Source organism: Patagioenas fasciata, chromosome 1, assembly GCF_037038585.1.
Source record: "Patagioenas fasciata isolate bPatFas1 chromosome 1, bPatFas1.hap1, whole genome shotgun sequence".
Lineage (NCBI taxonomy): Eukaryota > Metazoa > Chordata > Aves > Columbiformes > Columbidae > Patagioenas > Patagioenas fasciata.
In genome coordinates this window covers 102603606-102625187 of record NC_092520.1, presented here as the reverse complement: position 1 = coordinate 102625187, position 21582 = coordinate 102603606, and the positions used below count along the sequence as shown (strand labels likewise).

Genomic DNA, 21582 nt, shown 5'->3' with positions numbered 1-21582 from the left:
AAATATCTTAAAATGAAAGTCTAATCTAAAAGGAAATTATATATTCCAGGAAGCCACAAATAATATCACATCAGAGATAACTGCTTGTAGTGGATCAGTGATATAATCCCCCCAAAATAACAATAAAGAGAACACAGGCATTTTGCTTACTTTTACAGAAAAATCTCTGGAATACGCTGCTTCAATTTAAGATGGGAATTTTATTTCTGTGTTAAATAAAACAATATTTATGGTTCTCCACATAAATAAATACAAGGGTAAATTAATCTCAAGGGTATATATTACAAAATTTTCTGGAATAGAGACTACTCTAGCAATGTGCTGTGTATCTAGTGCTATCAGAATGAGCCAATGTAAACAGTTTTTTTGAGATCTATTCCCGTAATCTTCTGGATCAAACCAGAAGTATTGACTGGCTCTAGCCCTAATCACCTCAAACACTGACTTGCCCTTCAAGAAAAGGAAATTTGAGAGCTGACCAACTCTACTGAATTACTAAAGCTAACCAAGACACAAGACTGACCTTTCTAAGTCTCAAAACTATGACTACCAAAGTCTATGGCTACCACAAAACTTGCTTTCTACTCCAAACACAGTGAGTGTCTTTGTCTCATTGGCACATAGGGGTGTATATACATTAATAAAACATTTAATAAAAGAATCCATTCAAACTGCCTTGGAGGAAGAAAGAGAAAATAATATTTATTAGATGATAGATACAACATGAACACAGCTGATAAATGACACTGATGAAAAATGTATAAACCAGAAAATTGTAATCGCTGGCTTCAGCTACAGATGTTAAAAGATTAGGCTCCCTCTACTGTCAAAAAATGCTCTCCCAGAACGTACTTAAAGGTAGGTGCACACTGCACCATGGCAAGTAGAGAGCAGCAATTCTTCAAACAGTCAAGGGAATTCTCCAAATGAGCTTATCTTAGTACAACCATTGCATTGGACATAATGGCTGCTCCTGCAACATCATCGTTCATTTAGTGCACAGTTCACCTGCCTTAATATTCACCCAGCTAAAAAAAAATCTTGCAGAGCACAATGTTATGATTCAATATCAACAGTGAAAGCTGACCTTAGTTGTCAACGCTTCCAGGAAGTAATAGAAGTCATCACAAATAAAGTTTCAGACTTGAGGATATACAGCAAGTCTCTTAGGCTATGCCTACACTGATGGATGTAGCTAAGCATGAATGAGTTCTGCCAGTGTTTTGAGATGGCTGGATATAAATCAGGACTATCTGTGAAATTACATAGCTGCACTAACATAGCATTGTCCCTAAAGCAACTATATCCTGTATTTCAGCTGGATTTCATAGCTTATGACACTGACCACAGTGTCATATTATTTTTTATATCTGACATGAAGCCCAAGACAGTTCATATCCAGACAGCTCAGAGCCTATTTACTTCTGCCCACATTTGTCTTCATACATATTTGCATTCCCATAGTTCTACAGTCCACATATTCCTGATTAAGTTGTAACATTTCCCAGACATTTCAGTGAAATTCTTTCTGTTTGTACAGCAGAAAAAGACACTACAATGGTTCTTGTATGAATGTAATGCATTTTTGTCACTGAGCATTTTACAGTAAAGTTATGCTAAGTTATGCTAATTGTCAGGCTCGGGGGTTGGTGATTTAAAAACATTCAAGATTCTTTTTCAGCTGAAACACTTTCACAGCACAAACACAGGCTATTTCAGATGAGATGATGAGATCTACTTATTAAAAGAAATTGTGAATTAGTTATTTTCACCTCATTTTAGTATAGAGAACTCCAATTCCCATATCAAGAATTGTCTGTGCTAAGCTCTAAAACCAGTTGTATGACAGTGAATTAATAAACATGACTCTCTTCCAAAAAGGTACAGTATTATTTCTTATCCTGCCTCTGATTTGCTATTTAAGCTCCAACAAATAATTTTAAATTTCACTTGTAGCTATTCCATTTAGAAGATGTTCTAATAAATATTGCCCTGTGAAAAGACCCATTTTAATGGCCATATGTGAGGCAAAAATATTTTCCAGCTTATCCTGTAAATTAAATCATTCTAGTTATAAACTAGGGAACAAAATTATTGCCACACATTTTGGGTTTCTTTTGATTATAAAAATTGACAGAAAGTCTTATCTAGATTGCCCATAAGAAAAGCATTTATACATTATACTTATTTGTTATACATTATTTTTTACCTGTTTGCAAGCAATTAATGAACCAGTGAAACCTACCAATATGTTAACTTGATGGTGTGATATTACTGGGGCAAATGAAATGGCAAATCTGTTGCAAGAGTTAGACCACAAGACAACTGCCATGGAGAGCTTTTCTAAACAGTAATTACGGTATGGAAATAAACAAACAACTCATGTTGGTTGGAAGAGTCAAGTATTATAAGCCATCTCCACTCTGCCCTTTTCAAAGGCTAGACAAATAATTGGAGGTGCTGTGAAAGAAAGGAAAAAAAAAAATAAAAAAAAAAAGGCTACCCTGCATGTAACTAAGGCATAGTACCTAACTGGATGTTAACACTAGAAAGGAAATACTTTCTTTCTCTCCTTGAGGATGAGCTAATCTGTTCTGGTTTTCACTCTCATCTTGAATCTCAAGCCAAAGCTAAGTCTAATAATAACAAGACTTACAACCTCAGTAGAATAGTAATATGTAAGCAGATACTCTTTGGCAAGGAAGCAGTCACTATTTCTGCCTTTCTCTCAAGATACTTAAGCCTTCTACAAGTTACTCTTCTCCTGGTACTGAAACAAAGCCAGCTAGCATTCATTACTGTCATTCACTTGTCAGAGCTAGGTAAGGAAAAAAAAACGCTGACTGGGTTTAGTGAACGATATATATAACAACATGTTTACATATAAATTAAATTCTAGTGTTTTGTTATATTTTCTAGGCTAAGATTAATCTCCCCTAATTTTATCTATATCAAAGTGATGTGTCTAGTCTTATCTCATCTAGTCTCCCTGAAGAGTCAAAGGACCCACTACATAGTACAACAGACAGTTACCTGTGAAAGAATTGGCCGTGTGTGTTTAATTGAGAAATAATCTAGACAAGCAATGTAAAACAGATAACTAAAACTTGGACAGCTAAAGATAGGTCGGATGACTTATGTCTTCAAAGATTGCACATTAGCAGAGCATTGTTGGTGCTACAGACAAAAATTGGGAATCCACAAGTGGGAAACCTGGAGAAAGAAAACATAAATGGCCTAAATGGTTCCCTAGGATGTGTAGCAAATAGTGAAAGAGTCGCCTACAGTAATTCTACTTTTATGTTCCTTAAGACAGATCTGACAGTCAAGGCTACACAAACATTTTCTTAAAGGTTCTAAACGTGACTGGTTTATCTTTTATTTTCAGGTTGGATAGTTGGATGTTTTGCAGGTTAAATAGTTGTAAAATGGACAGTCACAGGGATTCAGTCATAGTTTTATAGTTGAAAGTCACTGAGAAATTCATGCAAGATTGGTACAGGATGAATGAGAATTTGAGGCCACACAAGATGTCTTCAGGAATCTAAATGTTCCTAGAAACCTATATTCAAGCAAGTAGATTTTCTCAGTATTTTAATACCGCCTGGCTTTACACTTATCAATTGCTTATAGATATTTGTCTAGGATGATATCTCATATTCTGAAAAGAAACTATACTAAGAATACATCACCTGGGATGAATCCAGATGTCTTAGTATTGTATCCATATGATTTTATCTAAGGGTGCAGAGCACAGAGTCTAGATCTGATTTAGCTACCATACATAGGCAAGTCCTCAACGCTTACTGGTCGTTGGTTCTGCAGCTATATGAGGCATATGCAGGTTACTTATATTTGAAAAAATAATATGTCTTTCATTTCTTTTTCATAATATCTCGATCCATTAATCAGATTATTTCTCATCTTGACAGAATACATCAGTAAGGGATTACAACATCTGTTACTAAGTGTTAGAAATATGACCACATAATAGTTATTTCTTTGCAAATGAAGAGATTCCTTATGTATAATACATGTGTTTCTTTAGGTTTTATCAAACTAATCAACAGGGGTTTTTTTGTGACTTATAAAACCATAAATCTGTTGTGGCACCATTATTATGGATTTGGGATCTTTTCCAATATAAGTGGCATATCACTTATTTTCTCTTCTCAGAATCAGCAAGAAACACTTTGTAAAGCTATCTGGTATCAACTTTCCTACATTCTCAAACATTTATTTTTAGTGGATTTCAGGTTAATTAGAAGGCAATTAATGTAGTCCATAATGGATACTCTGGAAGATAATTCTTAAATAAGACACGAAAATGCCAAAAAATAGTTATCTGAAATTAATATGAGGGATCTATTAGGATTTTACCTCATGATGAAGAGACAGTTTCAAAAATGTTAAAGGTCTACAATATCTGTAAAATTTAAGTATTTTAGTTTTAAATTAGATTCTTTTGAGTATTCTATTTTTTTATGCCTAATGCTTGATTTTTCTTTTACATTATCTGTGAGTGATTTTCAATTGCTATAGCAATATTTAAAATTAATGTATTGCTGGTCTTTTCAGGAAAATTTTGTTGCACGTTATTGATTCAAAGACTTCTGCCACTGTTAGGGAGAATGTGTTGTTCATAGAAACAAGACTGAGGCATAAACATGCTGAGAAGTCAATATACTGACAAGAGAAACAAGGTCTTCCATAGGTGGTAAGTTGATAAGATCTGTAATTATAGAAGACAACAATTTAAAAATATTTTTTCTATTATCTATTGAATAATATTTTTTTTTCCACAAATATTACATGCGTTTTCATTGAAGATATATAGCGACCTGGTATTAGTGCCACTTCCTAAATAGTTACGATTAATGTAAAAAACCAGTATCTATGGCTGCTGCGAAGAAGGTAGACTATTGTCAAATTCTGTTACAAGTACAGGAAAAACTACAGCATCTGAATGGTTATTCTTACTGGCATTGTAACATAGCTCTACCTTACAAAATTCAGATTGTATTACCTTAATGTGACTATTGGAAAAGATAACATATAAATTTAGGACCATGAGAGCAAAGTCTGAAGTTATAAATGAAATAGTAAATTACTCTGTAGCTCACAAAAGACAAATCAAGTCACTGCTGCTGCCTTCTGGAGTTTACTTGGCACTCAGAAAACTAAAACCAAAGAAAGAAATTTCACTTGGTATGAGATGGTGTGACTTCCATGTATCTTTTGGAAATGCAACCTGATACCGTATTCTGAAATTAATTTGTGCAGAGAAGAAACTCAGTCCTATCAAAGAAGCCAGACTCATAAAGCTGTTTGAGTAGTTATCATCATAATGAGTTTCTGTCAAACTGGCACACGCTTTGCTGTAAAATAAACTAAAAATATATTTTGATTTCTAATTAAAAGGAATAAAGTGTAAATCTAATTACAAAGTATCTAGATATAAATCAGGACTTCCAGGAAATCTATTTCACACAAAATAATTCAACATGAAAGTTTCTATTGCTTTCTAGGTCTCTGCTAGTAACTACAGGGATGGGAAAAGTTGCTTTCTTCTTCCATCTATTATAGTGATAGTTGACCTTTCATTTACACTAAATAGTAATTTCCATGTTATTACAACCATTTCATTTCCTAAAACCAATATTCAGAAATGAACATAATATAGTATATTTGTTTCTGAAACCTTTTAAACATTCACTTATATACAACGCCTTGAAAGCAAGACAAGCACTCCCATAATAATTCCAATACTGTCCTAAAACATCATCATCAATAGCGTATCTCACAAACACAGCTCATTCATATCTGAAGGGAAGACTTACACTGATACTTTCACCCCTAACAGACACAAACTGCTAGAGGCAAAATGCTCTAAGGCCATATTGTCTCCCTTCACCTCCCTAACATTCATGTGCAGCCCAGATGCAGCTCACAAACCTGCAGAAGCTACAGGGATCATCTCAGAGTTCAAATGAAAACACCAGAGCCATGACACAGTAAGACTGACACCACAAACAAAAGATTTAAAACAAAAAGGAAAAAAGAAAGCCGTGCAGTTCCAGACAGCAGTCAAGCTTATCACCTTGACTTGCTGTCCGTCATACTAAAACAAGATGACTCCCCTGGGGCAAATGCCAGCTGGAGCACAATCATACTTTACGCTTCTCTATGCCTTTATCTGATGACTTCAAAATATTTGACCAACATTAATTCATTTCACCTCAGAATACTTTGTGCTACTGGCTAAATATCAATACAGTCTAAGTAAGGGACAACTGAGTGGCACTGCTGGTGGTCCAAACTTTCAGCTAACAGTAAGTCGCTCTCCTTGCTGTGCACCAATAGTAGAAGATGCATACCGGGAGATTCCAAAGGTTTCCCAGAGCTTGGTCTATTACACTAGCAAGAGCTTGGGCAAAGCCACACTCTGGGAAAAGCATACCACCAAATATTGCCAGTTTTTATTATTTACGTGAGCAGCTTGGCTCCAGCAGCTTAGCCTTCTTAACATAGCCTTCATTCTTTTACATGACATCATGAGAAATAGAAGCTTTCTTACCACAACAGGGTCAGGCTTACTATTCTTCTAAAAAAAGTACTGTGCATGGAAGAATCTGAAAACCTTAGCAGATTATAAACCTGTCTCAGTTTCTTACACTTTAAATGTTGAGACAAAACTGAGATGACATGAAGATTACAGAATTATATTTTTTACTATGATTCTCTCTGATTATAATCTTTTTAAACTTCCTTTCTCTTCAGCAACGTAAAATCAAAGCTACTGACTGGCTGACAGTGGAAATAATACGTGTCTACAAATCCGCAAAGTGACAGTTGTTGACTAATATTTCTAAACAAAGAAAACACAAAAGCTACCAAGTCTTGGATTGCAGGACAGGTCAGTGCAGCTTAAGCCCACAGGAAGTATTTTTTTTTTCTTATAGTCACTGCTTACATGTTTAGGTTTATATCTCTTCTTACTATTCAATGTAATAACTATTCGGACATTAAGTTAATTCTTTCAGAACAATTATAATCATTTTAAGAACAGTTTCTAAGATACAGAATATTTCTAAACATACATGTAGTGTAAAAAAGGATATTTAGCAAATTTCATTATATTGTCTTTTGGAGCAGCATATGAAATTAGACATGTAATGTCATGCTTTTGGCATTGTCTGAAGATCCAATTCTGTAAAATTCCTATGAATGGATAATTTCAATTAATTGAACCAGTCATATAGATAGGGTTTTTTGTTATCAGATTAATAGTTTACATTGTCAGAATAATTATCAAAGATTTTTCTGTGCTAATTTAATAAATGCTTGAAACCATTACTTTTTATTTAAGGTAAAAGTTATTTGTTAACTCTTAAATTACTCATAGTGAAAAAAAAGTATCATAGAAATTTTGGTATCACCGCCAGTGACATCTTATCTATCATTTAATTCAAAAGAAACCCAAAACCCCAAACAAAATTTAAAAGAAAAAAAAAAGAGGAAGTATGAACCTAGATGTAATCTCAGTTGTGTTACCAACATGAGCTATATTTTGAATCATAATACTATTCCCAGATTACAAACATTATAAATAATATACCAGGAAAAAAAAATAAGTATTATATGTATTGTAGGACATCACAGCATTATTTATCATAATTTTAATTCCTTTCTATAATTCTTTTGATTGTCCTGTCTTGCTGTATAATGTCTAATATACAGATTTATAAAAAGATGACACTGGATTTAGAGGTGCTAACAGTTCTAGCTGTGCTCCTTAGATATAGTGAGAACTGCTCCTTGAATTAGTAAATCCTCTGCAATTAAAAGGGATTTTACTCAGATGCACATTTTAAAATCATTAGTACAGGTACAAAAGAGTAAACACCTAATACTAATCTCAGGGCTATGCCACTTATTATGACATAGGAATATGTATGCAATATCATGCCAGGTTTTGGTCTAATGCAAGTGATAGTTGATCAAAATATCTTAAATTTTACAAAAATGCTCATAAATTAAATTACGGTTCCTTGTAAACATTCTATGCTTAATTACAAGAAAGTATCATTTGTGACTTTAAAAGGTACTTCCACAAAAAGAAGACTAGGAAACAATCACCAACAGTAAGCCAAATACTAATGGATGCCATCAGAAATAAGTTTTACAAGTTACTTACGCCTGTCGGTCCCTGTAGATCTTGTTAACTTTTTCCCACTGGAAATCAAGCTGAGTCAGTTTTTCTTGTATACTTGCCGCTTCTTTTGGTGTAGTGTTTTGCAAAGCCACTATCTTCTTGTTGTGAATAATGTCTATTTGACCCAGCAGCCTCCCCAGGCTATCTTTGATGCTCTGTAATATCAAGATTTTAGAAAAGAAAAACAAAACATTTTTTAAAAAATAAATTAAAAAAATACTCATAAGCAAAAGAAAGTGTGTGTTGGGAAAATGCTAATTAAACAAAACAGTATAGAATAGACTATTTCAGTCGGAAGGGACCTAGGAGGATCATCTAGTTCAACTGCTGACTAATTCAGGACTGGCAAAGTGAGAGCACATTATTAAGGGCATTGTCCAAATACTTCTTCAACACTGACAGGCTTGGGGCATCAACCACCTCTCTGGGAAGCCTGTTCCAATGTTTGACCACCCTCTCAGTAAAGAATTCTTCCTAATGTCCAGTCTAAACCTCCCCTGGTGTAGCTTGGAACCATTCTAATGTGTCCTTTCACAGGATATCAGGGAGAAGAGCTCAGCACCTCCCTCTCCACTTCCCCTTCGCAGGAAGCTGTAGAGAGCTACAAGGTCACCCCTCAGCCTCCTTTTCTCTAAACTAGAGAAACTCGGAGTCCTCAGCCACTCCTCACAAGACATTCCTTCCAGCTCTTTCTCCAGCTTTGTTGTCCACCTCTGTTGCTCACATCTGGATGCAATCAAGGACCTTCACATCCTTCTTAGATTGTGGTGCCCAGAACTGCACACAGTGTTCAAGGTAGAGGCTACACCAACAATAAATGAAGCAGGAGAATCACCTCTTTTTGGCCAGCTGGTTATGCTGTGTTTGATGCCCCCCAGGATGTGGTTTGCCCTCTTGGCTGCTAGGGCACAGGCTGCTGACTCAGACTGAGCTGCTGTCAACCAGCACCCCCAGGTTCTCTTCTGTGGGGCTGCTCTCTAGCCACTCCTCTCCTTCTTTATATGTGTGCTTGGCACTACTCTGTCCTAGGTGAAGAATCCGGCTTTTTGACTTGTGAAGTTTCATCCTGTTAAGAATAGCCCAATGTTCCAATCTATTCCTCTGCAAGGCTTCTTGTCCCTCAAGAGAGTCAAAACCAGCTTTGACAATAGTAACAGTTTTACAATAACTGGGTAACAATGGCTGAATGTCCATCCTTTCTTTGAAGACTTAATAAACTATTAATATATCTGAGAAAGGCGATGGCTGGAGGGGAAGCAAAGTACTATGGACTTCAGTCAATCATTAATTCATCTGTGCAAAGGTTACACCTTTTCTAACCGTATTCTTAAGAAAGCAGAAAAAAGTCACATTTTCCAGACTCAGGTTTAAGTATTTATGATTATTCTTCTCTTTTATACATGTTTCAGCAGGTATTAAACAGTTATCAAAGTAGCAGCACAAAAAAAATAGTTTATCAGGTGTCACTGGTTTTGCCTTTTGCTGGATATTCTCAAGTCAACACTTATGATTCTCCAAGTCATCAGTTCACTATTGTTTCAGAGAAAGACAAAATACTTCACAGTATGCCTACCTAACTGCACAATGCCATGTGTTAGAAGACCAAAAAGAAGAAAAATGGAATTTAGTCTGGACTTTTAACATCTTTAAAATGTGTGAAAGAATTTAAAACTCCATATGTTCTCAGTGACCACTAATTATTCATTTATCAATCCATTCAGCTTCATGACTGAATTACACAGGTTTTCTTTTTGCTTTTTAAAGCAACACATAAATACGCTCCTTACTTTTATTCTGTAAACTAGGTAGTGTTCAACCTCTCTCTTTCTACTAAAACTTTTAGAATAATTTGAATGACTGAATTTGTTAGAAAACTCAATGCTGAGAAAGGTATTGTCATAAAATGTGTGGTGATTTAAGGATAAGAGCATTGAATGTAACAAAAGTAATTAGCCAGACTTTCTCCTTGTGAATCAAGACTGATGTAATGACATACTCAACCAGAGCACTTCTTGTCACATTTAAGTCTACTATCCAAGCAGGCATAATTTGGTATTTCTGTGACTTCCTTGCTCTTTATAAAAAAGACAATACAAATATTTTTTTGAATCAACCAAAAAAGCTTGAGTTACATAAGCTTACCATTCAGCTCCAGGAGTATTAAAAAACAGGGAAACAAATGCAGGTTTTGGATTAAAAACATGCCTTTTACGCAACTAATTCAGACCGCTGTCAATTTTTTACAGGCTTACTAATACACATCACCAGTGATAAAATACAAGCAAAACAAATCTTTCTGAAATGCACTTAATCGTTAATTCTTTACATTTTCATTTCCATTCCTTGTATGTGGTGTCTTTCAGCTTCAATGTAGCAAGGCACATGATACTTGTACTGTTCTGGGTAGTCTGTTTTTCTCTCAGTTGTATTTGCGTTTAGAAGGAAAATCTCTCCCAGACTAGTCAAGACATCAACGTAAAGCAAAAACAATTCACAATTATACATTTCCTACGGCCAAACAAATATGTTTTTCTCAGTGAAAGATAGGTATATTCAAATGGCAGTGTAAAAATAAATGTCTCCCTACTCCATTCAGTGTCATAACATTAAGCCATTTCTCAGCATTCCTGCTTTTCCATTAATTCTGAGTACAGGCATGCACGTCTCACTGACCAACGGCCACTTCACTACAGCCTCCTCTGAGATACTTGTAGAGAGTGATAAGGTCTCCCCTCAGCCTCCTTTTCTCCAGGCTAAACAGCCCCAGTTTCCTCAGCCACTCCTCACCAGACTTCTGCTCCAGAGCCCTCACCAGCTTCATTGCCCTTCTCTGAACTCTCTTCAGCACTCAACGTCTTTCTTGTAGTGAGGGGCCCAAAACAGAACACAGAAATTGAGGTACAGCCTCACCAGTGCTTAGTACAGATGATCACTTCCCTAGTGCTGCTGGCCACACTATTTCTGATACAGGTCAGGATGCTGTTGGCCTTCTTGGCCACCTGAGCACACTGCTGGCTCATGTTCAGCCAGCTGTCCACCAACATCCCCAGATCCCTTTCCTGCCAGGCAGCTTTCCAGCCACTCTTTCCTGAGCCTGTAGCGCTGCCTGGGGTTGTTGTGACCCAAGTGCAGGACCCAGCACTTGGCCTTCTTAAACCTCATAAAATTTGCCTCATCCCATCATTTCAGCCTTTCCAGATCCCTCTGTAGGGCCTTCCTACCCTCAGGAAGATCAACGCTCCCACCCATGTACTAGTTTGAGTTAGAAGAGACTTTCAAAGGTCATCTAGTCCAACCTCCTTGCGATGACCAGGGACTTCTTCAAATATATCAGGTTGCTCAAAACCCCATCCAGCTTGATCCTGAACAATTCCAGTGGTGGGGCATCCACAATTTGCGTGGGCAACCTTTCTCCAGCCATTTCTTCAAACTCCCTACATTTTTAATACCACTACCTGTATCCCTTCTACTGTGTTTTCATCCCTTATTTCTTCTGATATACATAAGCATCAGAATGAATGCTGAGAACTTGTGGCTGAGAACTTACCAGACCAGCTGATCAAAGACTCTTAGTCTTGTTTAGCACAAAAACATTCTTTAGTTGCTGCACACAACTCAGTAGCAACTTTGTTCCACAGATAAGGGAAAATGCTGATTTGACAGAGTTATGAGACATACAAATTGCTAGTTTGTGTGTGAGAAGCTCTTTCTCACAACCAGCACTTTTGAAAGGAGGCAGGGATCAAAGGATGTTGTGTTATTTTGCAGTAAGCAGAAAAATAATGAGTGGAAAAAAGCCAAAGAAAAAAAAAAAGAAAAAGAAAATTGCCCCTAACACCTGGCCACAGTTTGGTTAAACTCTGTAGCTAGAATCTGATGGTTCTATTTCACCATTCATTAAAAAAACTTAAACAAACAAACAAAGAAGAAACCCACCCCAAAAAGAAACAAACAAGAGAAAACCAACACAAAAACAACAAACCAACCAACCAAACAAAAACACCACACAGATTTGCCTTGCCTTCATTTGTGAAGAGTAGGCATCAAATTTGAAGAAATACAGAAGAGATTTCAGAGGGTAAAATGTACCAGAAATAGAATTTAAAAGAGCGTTAACATGAGTGGATTTTTTTCTTGATCTGTTGCCACTCTTGTCATGGCAAATGAGTCTATTCTAAGATTCCCTCAGCCATTTTTTCACATGGATTCAGATAGACGTGGCATGTCAGCACTGAATATTTGTGTATTATTTCCCCATATGAGTTAAGGAACTACGCTGTAGTTATTTTGATACTACAGGATTCCAGTCTACATGCATGCTATCCTGTGGAGTTATTAAAGAAAATAAAAGCTGCACTAAGCATTGACAAGCACAATATTTCATCACACTGTTTTCCTTCATCTGCACTAAAAATTATCTCAGATATATAGCTTGGGTTTCGTAACACAAATGAAAAGTATTAGTTTCAGCCAGAGACAGAAACACAGCTAGACAATTCAATTTTGGCGAGATAAAAACCAAACTAAACCAAACCAAACCAAACAAAGAAATGAAAGTATCATAGAATCATTTTGGTTGGAAGAGACCCTCAAGATCATTAAGTCCAACCATAACCTAACTCTGGCTCTAAACCATGTCTCTAAGAGCCTCATTTGCACGCCTTTTAAATGCCTTCAGCAATGGTGACTCAACTACTTCCCTGGGCAGCCTGTTCCAGTGCTTCACAATCCTTTCCATGAAGAAATTTTGCCAATATCCCAGCTGAACCTTTCCCGGTGCAACTTGAAGCCATTTCCTCTTGTCCTATCATTTGCTACTCAGGAGAAGAGACCAACCCTCTCCATACTACAGCCTGCTTTCAGGTAGTTGCAGAGAGCAATAAGGTCTCCCCTCAGCCTCCTTTTCTCCAGGATGAGCAACCCCAGTTCCCTCAGCTGCTCCTCATCAAACTTGTGCTCCAGACTCCTCACCAGCTTCATTTTCACTACAACTAGAGAAAAAAAGATAACTTTGCTTGTTCAGTGTCTTTCTGCTCATATAATTCAAACGACAAGCATCTAATTCATATGCCAACATATTACAATTTTTTTAAAAAAATCCACATTATCAACAACATTTTATGTCTAGAAAACATGTTCTACAATTCTGTTGTAATGTTTTAAAATTTAAAATCAGTATTTTAGAACCACAGGTATAGCAGAGTATACTGGTATATTATCAGTAGTATTAATATGAAGTGATAGGGAGATAGTGATAATTATCCAAATCGTTTTCTCCTTCAAATGACTTGAGAAATATTTCAAAAATAACAAGCACTTAAGACAAATTCTGAATGCTTCTTTAAGTCACAAAATGTGGTTGTCATTTTATAATCTATTAAAATTACTGCACTGTGTTTAGTATTTTGTAAAATATAGGAATGAATGTCCTTATGAAAAATGTGCCATGAATGCCCTGAAATAACTGCATACACCCCCACCACCCCCAACCAAAAGAAAAAAAAAAACCACAAACTCCAGGTTCCTGAAGCTCGGGGGCTACAAACAATACATGTTATTTTTTGACAAAACAGGAAAAGGAATGTTCTGTAACGCCCCTTATGACTAGTAATTTGCATCCATAGGTCCTGAGAAATGTGACTTACATTTAGCTCACTAAAGGAGATAGTTATAAATAAAAAGAGAATGGCAGAGGTCTTGTCTCTGGGATGATTCACAATAAGGAACATGCCTCCTCCCTTGTCAGCAATCCATCACCCAAAGCAAAGGCTGGCTGGGTCTGTCTCATTACTCAACAAACCTCGTTCGACTTTCCCAGCATAGTGTCTCACACTCAGTGTTCCTTACTTAGGTCTACTTAAACCTTGGTTTTATGGAACAGGACCACGGATACTTAACATATTTGATGTCATTAATCTGAATTTAAGAAATATCAGGATATAAATACATAAAATGCCTCCAAGATTATATCCTTGAATATAAAGGAGGTAGCATCTCCACAAAACCACATCCATGACTAAAATTTTGCATATTTAAAGAATAGGGGAAAATGTAATGAAATGTTAAATCTGCCAGGACACACTTAAGCACTCAAGTAGCCTTATTTTCAGTAGGTCTGAATATGAGCTCATCTCATCTACCCAAGGAGGCACTTATTGTGTTTGACATGTGTAAGCAATCAAGTAAAGAGTAATACATATGCCTACATATATTGAAATAGTATGTATTTATTACCAAGTAGATCAGTTTTCTAAATATTAAAAATAGTACAGAATTGATAACTGGCATATCCCTAAATGTTTAGAATTAGTGGTCTGTGAAAAGGCATATAATGTATGATCTATATGTCAGCTTTCTGCTTTTGTTTAGACCACAGCTGCTACAAAGATAATACAGCAGACCTTCTATAAATGAAATACACTACTGGATGGCGTATGCACAAACCCACGTATATCACACACATATCCCATCTACCTTTCATGTTGAGGGGAATATCTTCAGCCATTTAATTATCAATGCCGCCTTGGGAGATTTTGTATTATAACACGGTTAACAGAACTGCACAAAGCTTTAAGTCTTAAGAAAAAAGGATAACAGAAAATCATTAGCAGCTGAAGTGACAGTAGCCTTTGGGGAATGATCCATCTTGTTGCTCTTGAAAAGAGAAAACTAAGTGCTAGAGACTCGAACACTGGTTCATTTTCACTACCTGGAATTCGTCTTTATCTGTCAGAGAACAACAACATTCTGTTAAAATTCAGTGTCTTGGTTATTTGTGTACAAATCAGCTACCAAGCACTGCATTACTGACAGATCTAGTTGGAGAGTGCATTTGATTACACTGAGTTCTAAGTTATGGTTAACTGGGTTTTACTGAGCTGCAGCAGAAAACCACACTGAATATCACATTAGGTGATGTTTCCTTATAAGAATAACAGATACAGGCCAAATATGGATCTCAATGTGCAAAATTGAAAAAAAAAAAAAAAAAAAAATTGACCATCCAAACATGTAGAATGATACTTTGTAATGATGAGAATAGCATATTTGTTACAGTACTACATTCTTTTTGTACTAACACGAAATCAAGCAACATCACAGTTTGTACTAATCATGAGTGGCTAGAAAATTTTCCCAAAGTACTTATAATTTTAAAATATGTATAGAACTATGAGTTACAATATCTAGCATAGGTATTATGGGTTTAATATACCACTTTAAAAGGAGAGTCTGGCTGCCAGAATCATGGAAGTGTAATGTTAACAGCAAAATCCCTGTATCCTGAAATAAGACACAGCAGAAAACTGTGAAAATATAGTGCTCTGTGTCAGTAGATGAAAGAAAATCATTACCAAATAAAGGGAAAAAGTGGAGAATAAAAAATAACCAGAGAATGAAAATATCTCTATTTAAAAAAACAACAACAGCAAACAACCCAATTTTTAATGAACTAAATAAAAAGCCTACTGGAAGTACACAAGATCAGCTAGAAAAAGAACTCTTAGAGTAATTATGCAAGAAGTTACATATATAAGAAACCTCTTTCTCAAAGAGCCAGATGGCTTTCCATATTAAAACTATTACATAATTGAAAAATATTGTAGCTAAATGTATAATTATATTCTACAATACAATGTTCCTCCTAAAATTAAGAAGATTAAAGAAAAAAGAAAAAGAAATGCCTGATATGGATATGCCCTTCTACAGGTTTTCAGCATTAGTTATATAAAGGAAGTAGCCTCAGAAAATCAGTTTTGAATTCATAGTTAATATAAGTAATGACCAAGTACAATGATGGTGTGACTATGACCTCAATATTTAATATGAAATTCTATGAACACTTTATCACATATGGCTAGAAATGCACATTAGACCTAAATTTCAGGTAGACTGTATCATTTTAGAACACTCATTTTTGCTCTGTGTCGGCAAACAGACACATATTAGGTTTAATGTTCAAGTTAATATATTTATTTCAGCAGGTATATCACCCACCAAATAAACTGAACTTGAACAAGACAAGTATCTTGCATAAGATAATCATCACAGAGGAAAACCTTGGCTTAGTATTAGTAATATAACCTGATTTTCTAAAACCAGATGAAGTTGAATATATGCAGATTTGTACATTCATTTAACTTTCAGGAAGCATTTGGAACATCCAATGCAAGTAAGGATAATTAGTTAAATTCTGAAAGCATTTTATCCCTACACTTGATTAAGTAATGAAATCCATCGTAATTACAACCAGTTCTATATGGGGAACTCAAAGATAATGAACTCCATCAATATGAACATCATCGATACTAGACAGAAGTACCATACTGTTTGTGCTTATAACAAAATTTGTCCTATTTGAGAGTATATTGTTAAGCCCAGTTTACTAACCCTTCAATCTATGAAACATGGTTTTCCATACAATTAATTGGAGTTTCATCTTTGATAGAACTATAATATTTAAATTGTTTGTTAAATACTGGTAAGGGTGGTGATGAACAAAACCAGAGGTACTGTATGTCCTAATACTTAGAAGAGCTTGTAACAGAATAATGGCAACATTGCAATAGCCACCTTTATGAGATAAAGAGACAAGACCTGGTTTCTCTATCTGATTTTTCCACTCTCTAAAGCTTGAAATGAAGATAACATTCCTATGCGCTGGTTTCAGGGATTTACTAAATGTGCCCATAAAACCATTATAATTTACTAAATGTTAGACATCAGATTTTGACAGCAAAACTCATATTTTGCTATTTTACATTTCTTTGATATGAAAAGTCAGTTCTAGAATTATGTATGACAATTAATAAAAGCTTTTTAAAATATGTATTTGATATTTATCCTATTTGATAATGAGTAATCAGGTTTAAGTCCTACTATATGTATTTACTTTGGAGAAAAATGTTCAAAGCAGTTACTTCTGAAAGATTCTTGTAAATAAACTTATTTTTCCTTTTAAGGATAATTAAAATGGATTATTTCTGAATGGGAATGAAAAAAATCCCACAAACTCAGTTTTAAAACACAGCATTATTCATGATAGTTCTGTAATTTGATTCATGTAAATCTGTCAAGGATAAAAATCAACCACAATTTAATTTCAAACTTTTCCCAACCAGCTGCTGAACAATTTATGCACTACTTTTCTATTTTTACTGCAGGATAATGACAATGATGAATGCTTTTCCTTGGAAATAAATATTCATTAAGCAGACTTGGATCAAAACTATACCCGTCCAAAAGCCCACGAATGTGCAAGATCTATTTGCCTCTTCTAAGAGATTTATTTGGGAGGAAGATGGAACTGTGCCCATAAATGCATCTCATAACAATTTAATAGTACAGTTAAATTAAACCTACGGCAATACTTACTTGTAACCCCAGTAATCAATATTATTAAAGTTGGTGTCAACTCTGATAATACCAAATATATGTGAGTGAACAACAGATTAGTTATGGATATAAATCAGATAAAGTTAGCCCACATATAAAGCATAAGAAACACAAAAAGGAAGTAAACTGCCAGTAAACCGGTTGAGGTAGGTCACAGTTTTTCCATCTAATCCAGTAATGAACATCAATTCCTAGAAAAGGATCAGTTCACAGCTCATTAGCCACGATTTACAAAGTCTATGACTTTTTTTTTTTTGTTGTTCAGAAGAATCACTGTTATCAAAAGCGATGGTTTAAAATGAAGAATGACAATAACAATCACATGTTGTGTGCTTCAATACTCAGAACCACTTCTTTCTACTGGTACTAAATCAGAAGTGGTAAAAAGAGCAGCCTACTGTTATTTCACGCAATCCTGTTATCAGTTATATGCTTCCTTGGCTCAAATACTTCACAGTTATGCTTCACTAGACACTATACTGCCTTGCTGGGAAACCAAAACCACCCTAATATTCAAGAGCTAATAAAGAATATCTACATGCATGTGTGTGTGTGTATATACAGATGCCTAAAATGAATAAGATCTATGCATGTATAAGAATTATATATAGATGTGGTTCTATAGAAGCTAATAACAGCATATGGATGTGGTCTTGTTACATTTCCTCTGTTGTGGAAAGAGATGAATGGGTTCCTACACAGAACAATTCGGGGCACCTAGCCAGAGCCCCTGCCCTGATTCTCCCTCTAAGCTTCTTTCTTATAGTTGCCTGCAGGCATGTTCCAGCCTCTTTAAGCTAATATTTATTTTTGTTAAAACCTTTCCTTCCCCAAAATAATAATAATAGAAAAATGGAAGTGTGGTCTTCTCTTCATGCTAGACGACAATTTGAAATTGCTATAATTATATGCAGGACTTAAGCATAATTTTTTACAATGCTTTCCTCACGCAAACATTATTTTGCAAAAGCTGATAACTCATTCATCTGCTTAGGCTTACAATTTTAATCTTACTTCTTATGACAATTCTGTGTTGGAAAAATTCCACCAATTTCAATGGTTTCCACTGTTTCAAGTAATGAAGAAACAAAGCAGCCATATTTAAAGTCATATCAAAAATACTGAACTAGCTTTTTCTTCAGTATGTTATATACCTACTGGACAATATTTTCTGTTTAGTTGATGAAACTGTAATAATTGCACAGAGCACAGCCCCAATCAGACTTCACATTTTTTTGGTCTAGCATGGAATGGAACAGCTAAATTTTACTTTTTTTTTTCTTTTCCTGTTTTAATAAAAAATATTTTAAAATCAAACACTGAAATAAAGCAGCCACGATTGGGTGTGGATAGGGTTACTTACTAATTACTTCAAATTACAAACATGCAAGCAAAACTTTAACCACAAATTCACAGCTTCATATATAACTGCCCCTCTTCATCCTTCCTTTCCCATTCAAGGATGTATTTTGCAGATAGCCTAATGTTCTTGTCTTCCAAACTCAGGTGGAAAGAGATAAAAATAAATGAACCCTTCAGTGGTCTTATACTTTGCACCAATGTGCCTTCATATATAAACCTCCATATAACAACACTTTACAGAGAGGGGCTGACTATAAAACAGATGTCTGCGAGAGTGAGCACAGACTACCAATATACAAAAGCCCAAAGATAATGGAAAAGTATCATTATAAGAAAATATTTCTATCTTACCTTGAGACACTCTTCTTGTTTGAAGAGATCCTCACAATCCTTAGCCTGTAGAACAGGAGAATTAAGGCGCTCTTCTACTTCAGACAAGGCTTGCAGAAGGCGAAGAATCTCTGCCAGGTATGTAGAAGGCACATGAGTGGTTTCCACAGTCATTGTTTCAGTCATCACAAAAGCTGTATCTTCACGAACTGTTTGCTAGTGTAGATATACAACAAAATGCTTCCTTTAGTTTCTTAACACTATACAAACTTATAACTTAATGCAATTACGAGTTCAACACCCAGAAACAACTAAAATATTTTCTAAGGACAAATGCAGGAAATATTGGAGGTTTCTGACACAGATCACTCACACTCCACTAATCTGTTAGAAAAGGCAGTTACTAAAATTAATCCATGCAAAAGTATACAAATTTTTCTTCTGCTTTCCAGAGAAATGAAGATAGGAAATACAAGAGCATTTTGAGATTATGGTGTTACTGAGATTTTAGTGCTGGTCCTTTCATTTTAAATCATCACACCTCCTTAAGAATCTGTCCTTTATTATAGAAATGCCATACATGTGAGGCCTAAAATACTAAATCATTTCAAGGTGTCTGGTAAAATAACGACTTGTGTAATAGACACAATTTCTTAAATATCACACATCAGAAAACAACTAGGTCAACTCAGCACTTTCAGTACTATAGTAAAACCTTTGTCTTAAACAAGAAAGCATAATTTGAAATTTTGTGACTTGAAAAGTTTTTAATGCAGCCACATTAAAAAAAAAATATCCCAGCAACACACATCTTCAGGAAATTAAGATTTTATATATTTTTTTAAATATGGACAAATATGAAATAGAAAACCTATTCTGAAAGCACATGCATACACCAAGTGTAAAGAAATCTGAGACCATTTTGGTTCCAAGAAAACAGACAGCTGGTCTATGGCATTTGGAAAGATACTGACATATAAGGTCACAAAATAGTGACTGTTTATATACATTTCTGCTTTGATGTGTTTATGGATCGTAGATAAAAAGTAATACTGAAAGTGTGCTCTGGCACAGGGAGAATTGTGATTGCTTCTTTTCACTAAACTCAAAATATATGATCACCAGCATCTCCATTAGAAAATGTAAAAATTAAAAGATATAAATTATTTGTGATTTCAAAAACATAAGTTATTTTAAGTTATTTTTTATTTGTTTCATCACAGCAAATACGTTTCCTAGTGTGGGACCAAGATCCATTGTGCTTGATGTCTGTCTCAAAAATCAAAATTCACTTATTGTGGACCTCAAAGAAATTCTACAAGCAATTGCTGGTAAACTAACTTTCCAAAATCATATTATTTAGATGCTCCAGTCCTAATATAGATAATGGATTTTGAAGCCATTTATGTGAAAGATAACGGATCAATGGTCCTGAAGAAAAAAACATCATTAGTTAGATTCACAGTATGTAAAAGAAAACAAATAGAAACATTAATTTGCACATACTACCTCAGCTAGGTGTCTCATTTTAATTTATCTATTTGTCCCGTCCATCCTTTCATGGTGTTTCTCTCCTCAGTTACCAGGCTGAGTCATCTGATTCTTCAGTTTTCTTCAGAGTCTTAAAATATGCATATACACACTCTAGAAGATGTATGCATGTCACATATAAAGTCCATAAAGTTATCTGTAGACTCTGTGATTCTGCTGCAATTCTTATGCAAATTTAATTGCTTTGCTTACACTTTTCTCACTAAATGACTTTCTCAGTACATCTGCTAACACTCTCTAATTACCATATCACTGTTATAATTTTTATTATTTAAAATAAATTGTTTCAAAAAAATTCTGTTTGCCTCCCATGTTTCACAAATCATATGCTCTGCAAAAGTAAGAGTTTAATCCAGTAAACCTAAAAAAACAGCTGTCCTAGTTGATTAGAAAATGAAAGATTCTCAACAGGACACTGAGGCAGGCAGAAATACATTTCCAGTCCTCAAGTCTACACTGTGACACTTCTACGTGTAGCACAGAACTTTAGACCCACATGAGGAACTTTTAAACTACAACTGTGTTTGAGAAGACAGAATATTTCTAAGACCATTCTAGATGTGCAAGGTTGTTCACTCAAAATGAGGTCACGTGAATATGTAAAGTGACACACAAAATTTAATTACTTTATATAGTTTTATTAGTTTAATCTATATTTTCAACACGAATTTAGGCTAATAATTATGTATACATGTAAACATACATGTAGACATGTGTACATAAATAATATC

General features: G+C 35.1%; 1 protein-coding gene across 12 annotated transcripts in view; it reads right to left on the bottom strand.

The window, feature by feature from the left end:
- DMD (dystrophin) overlaps window positions 1–21582 on the bottom strand; it is a 1243922-nt gene that overhangs the window by 611031 nt on the left and 611309 nt on the right. For all 12 annotated transcript variants that reach the window (XM_065859822.2, XM_071812115.1, XM_071812091.1 and 9 more), the window contains 2 exons: window positions 19322–19516; window positions 8198–8370 (listed from right to left, as the gene is read on the bottom strand). In XM_065859822.2, coding sequence (XP_065715894.1) covers window positions 8198–8370; window positions 19322–19516 — 368 coding nt within the window. The remainder of the gene's footprint in view (window positions 1–8197; window positions 8371–19321; window positions 19517–21582) is intronic.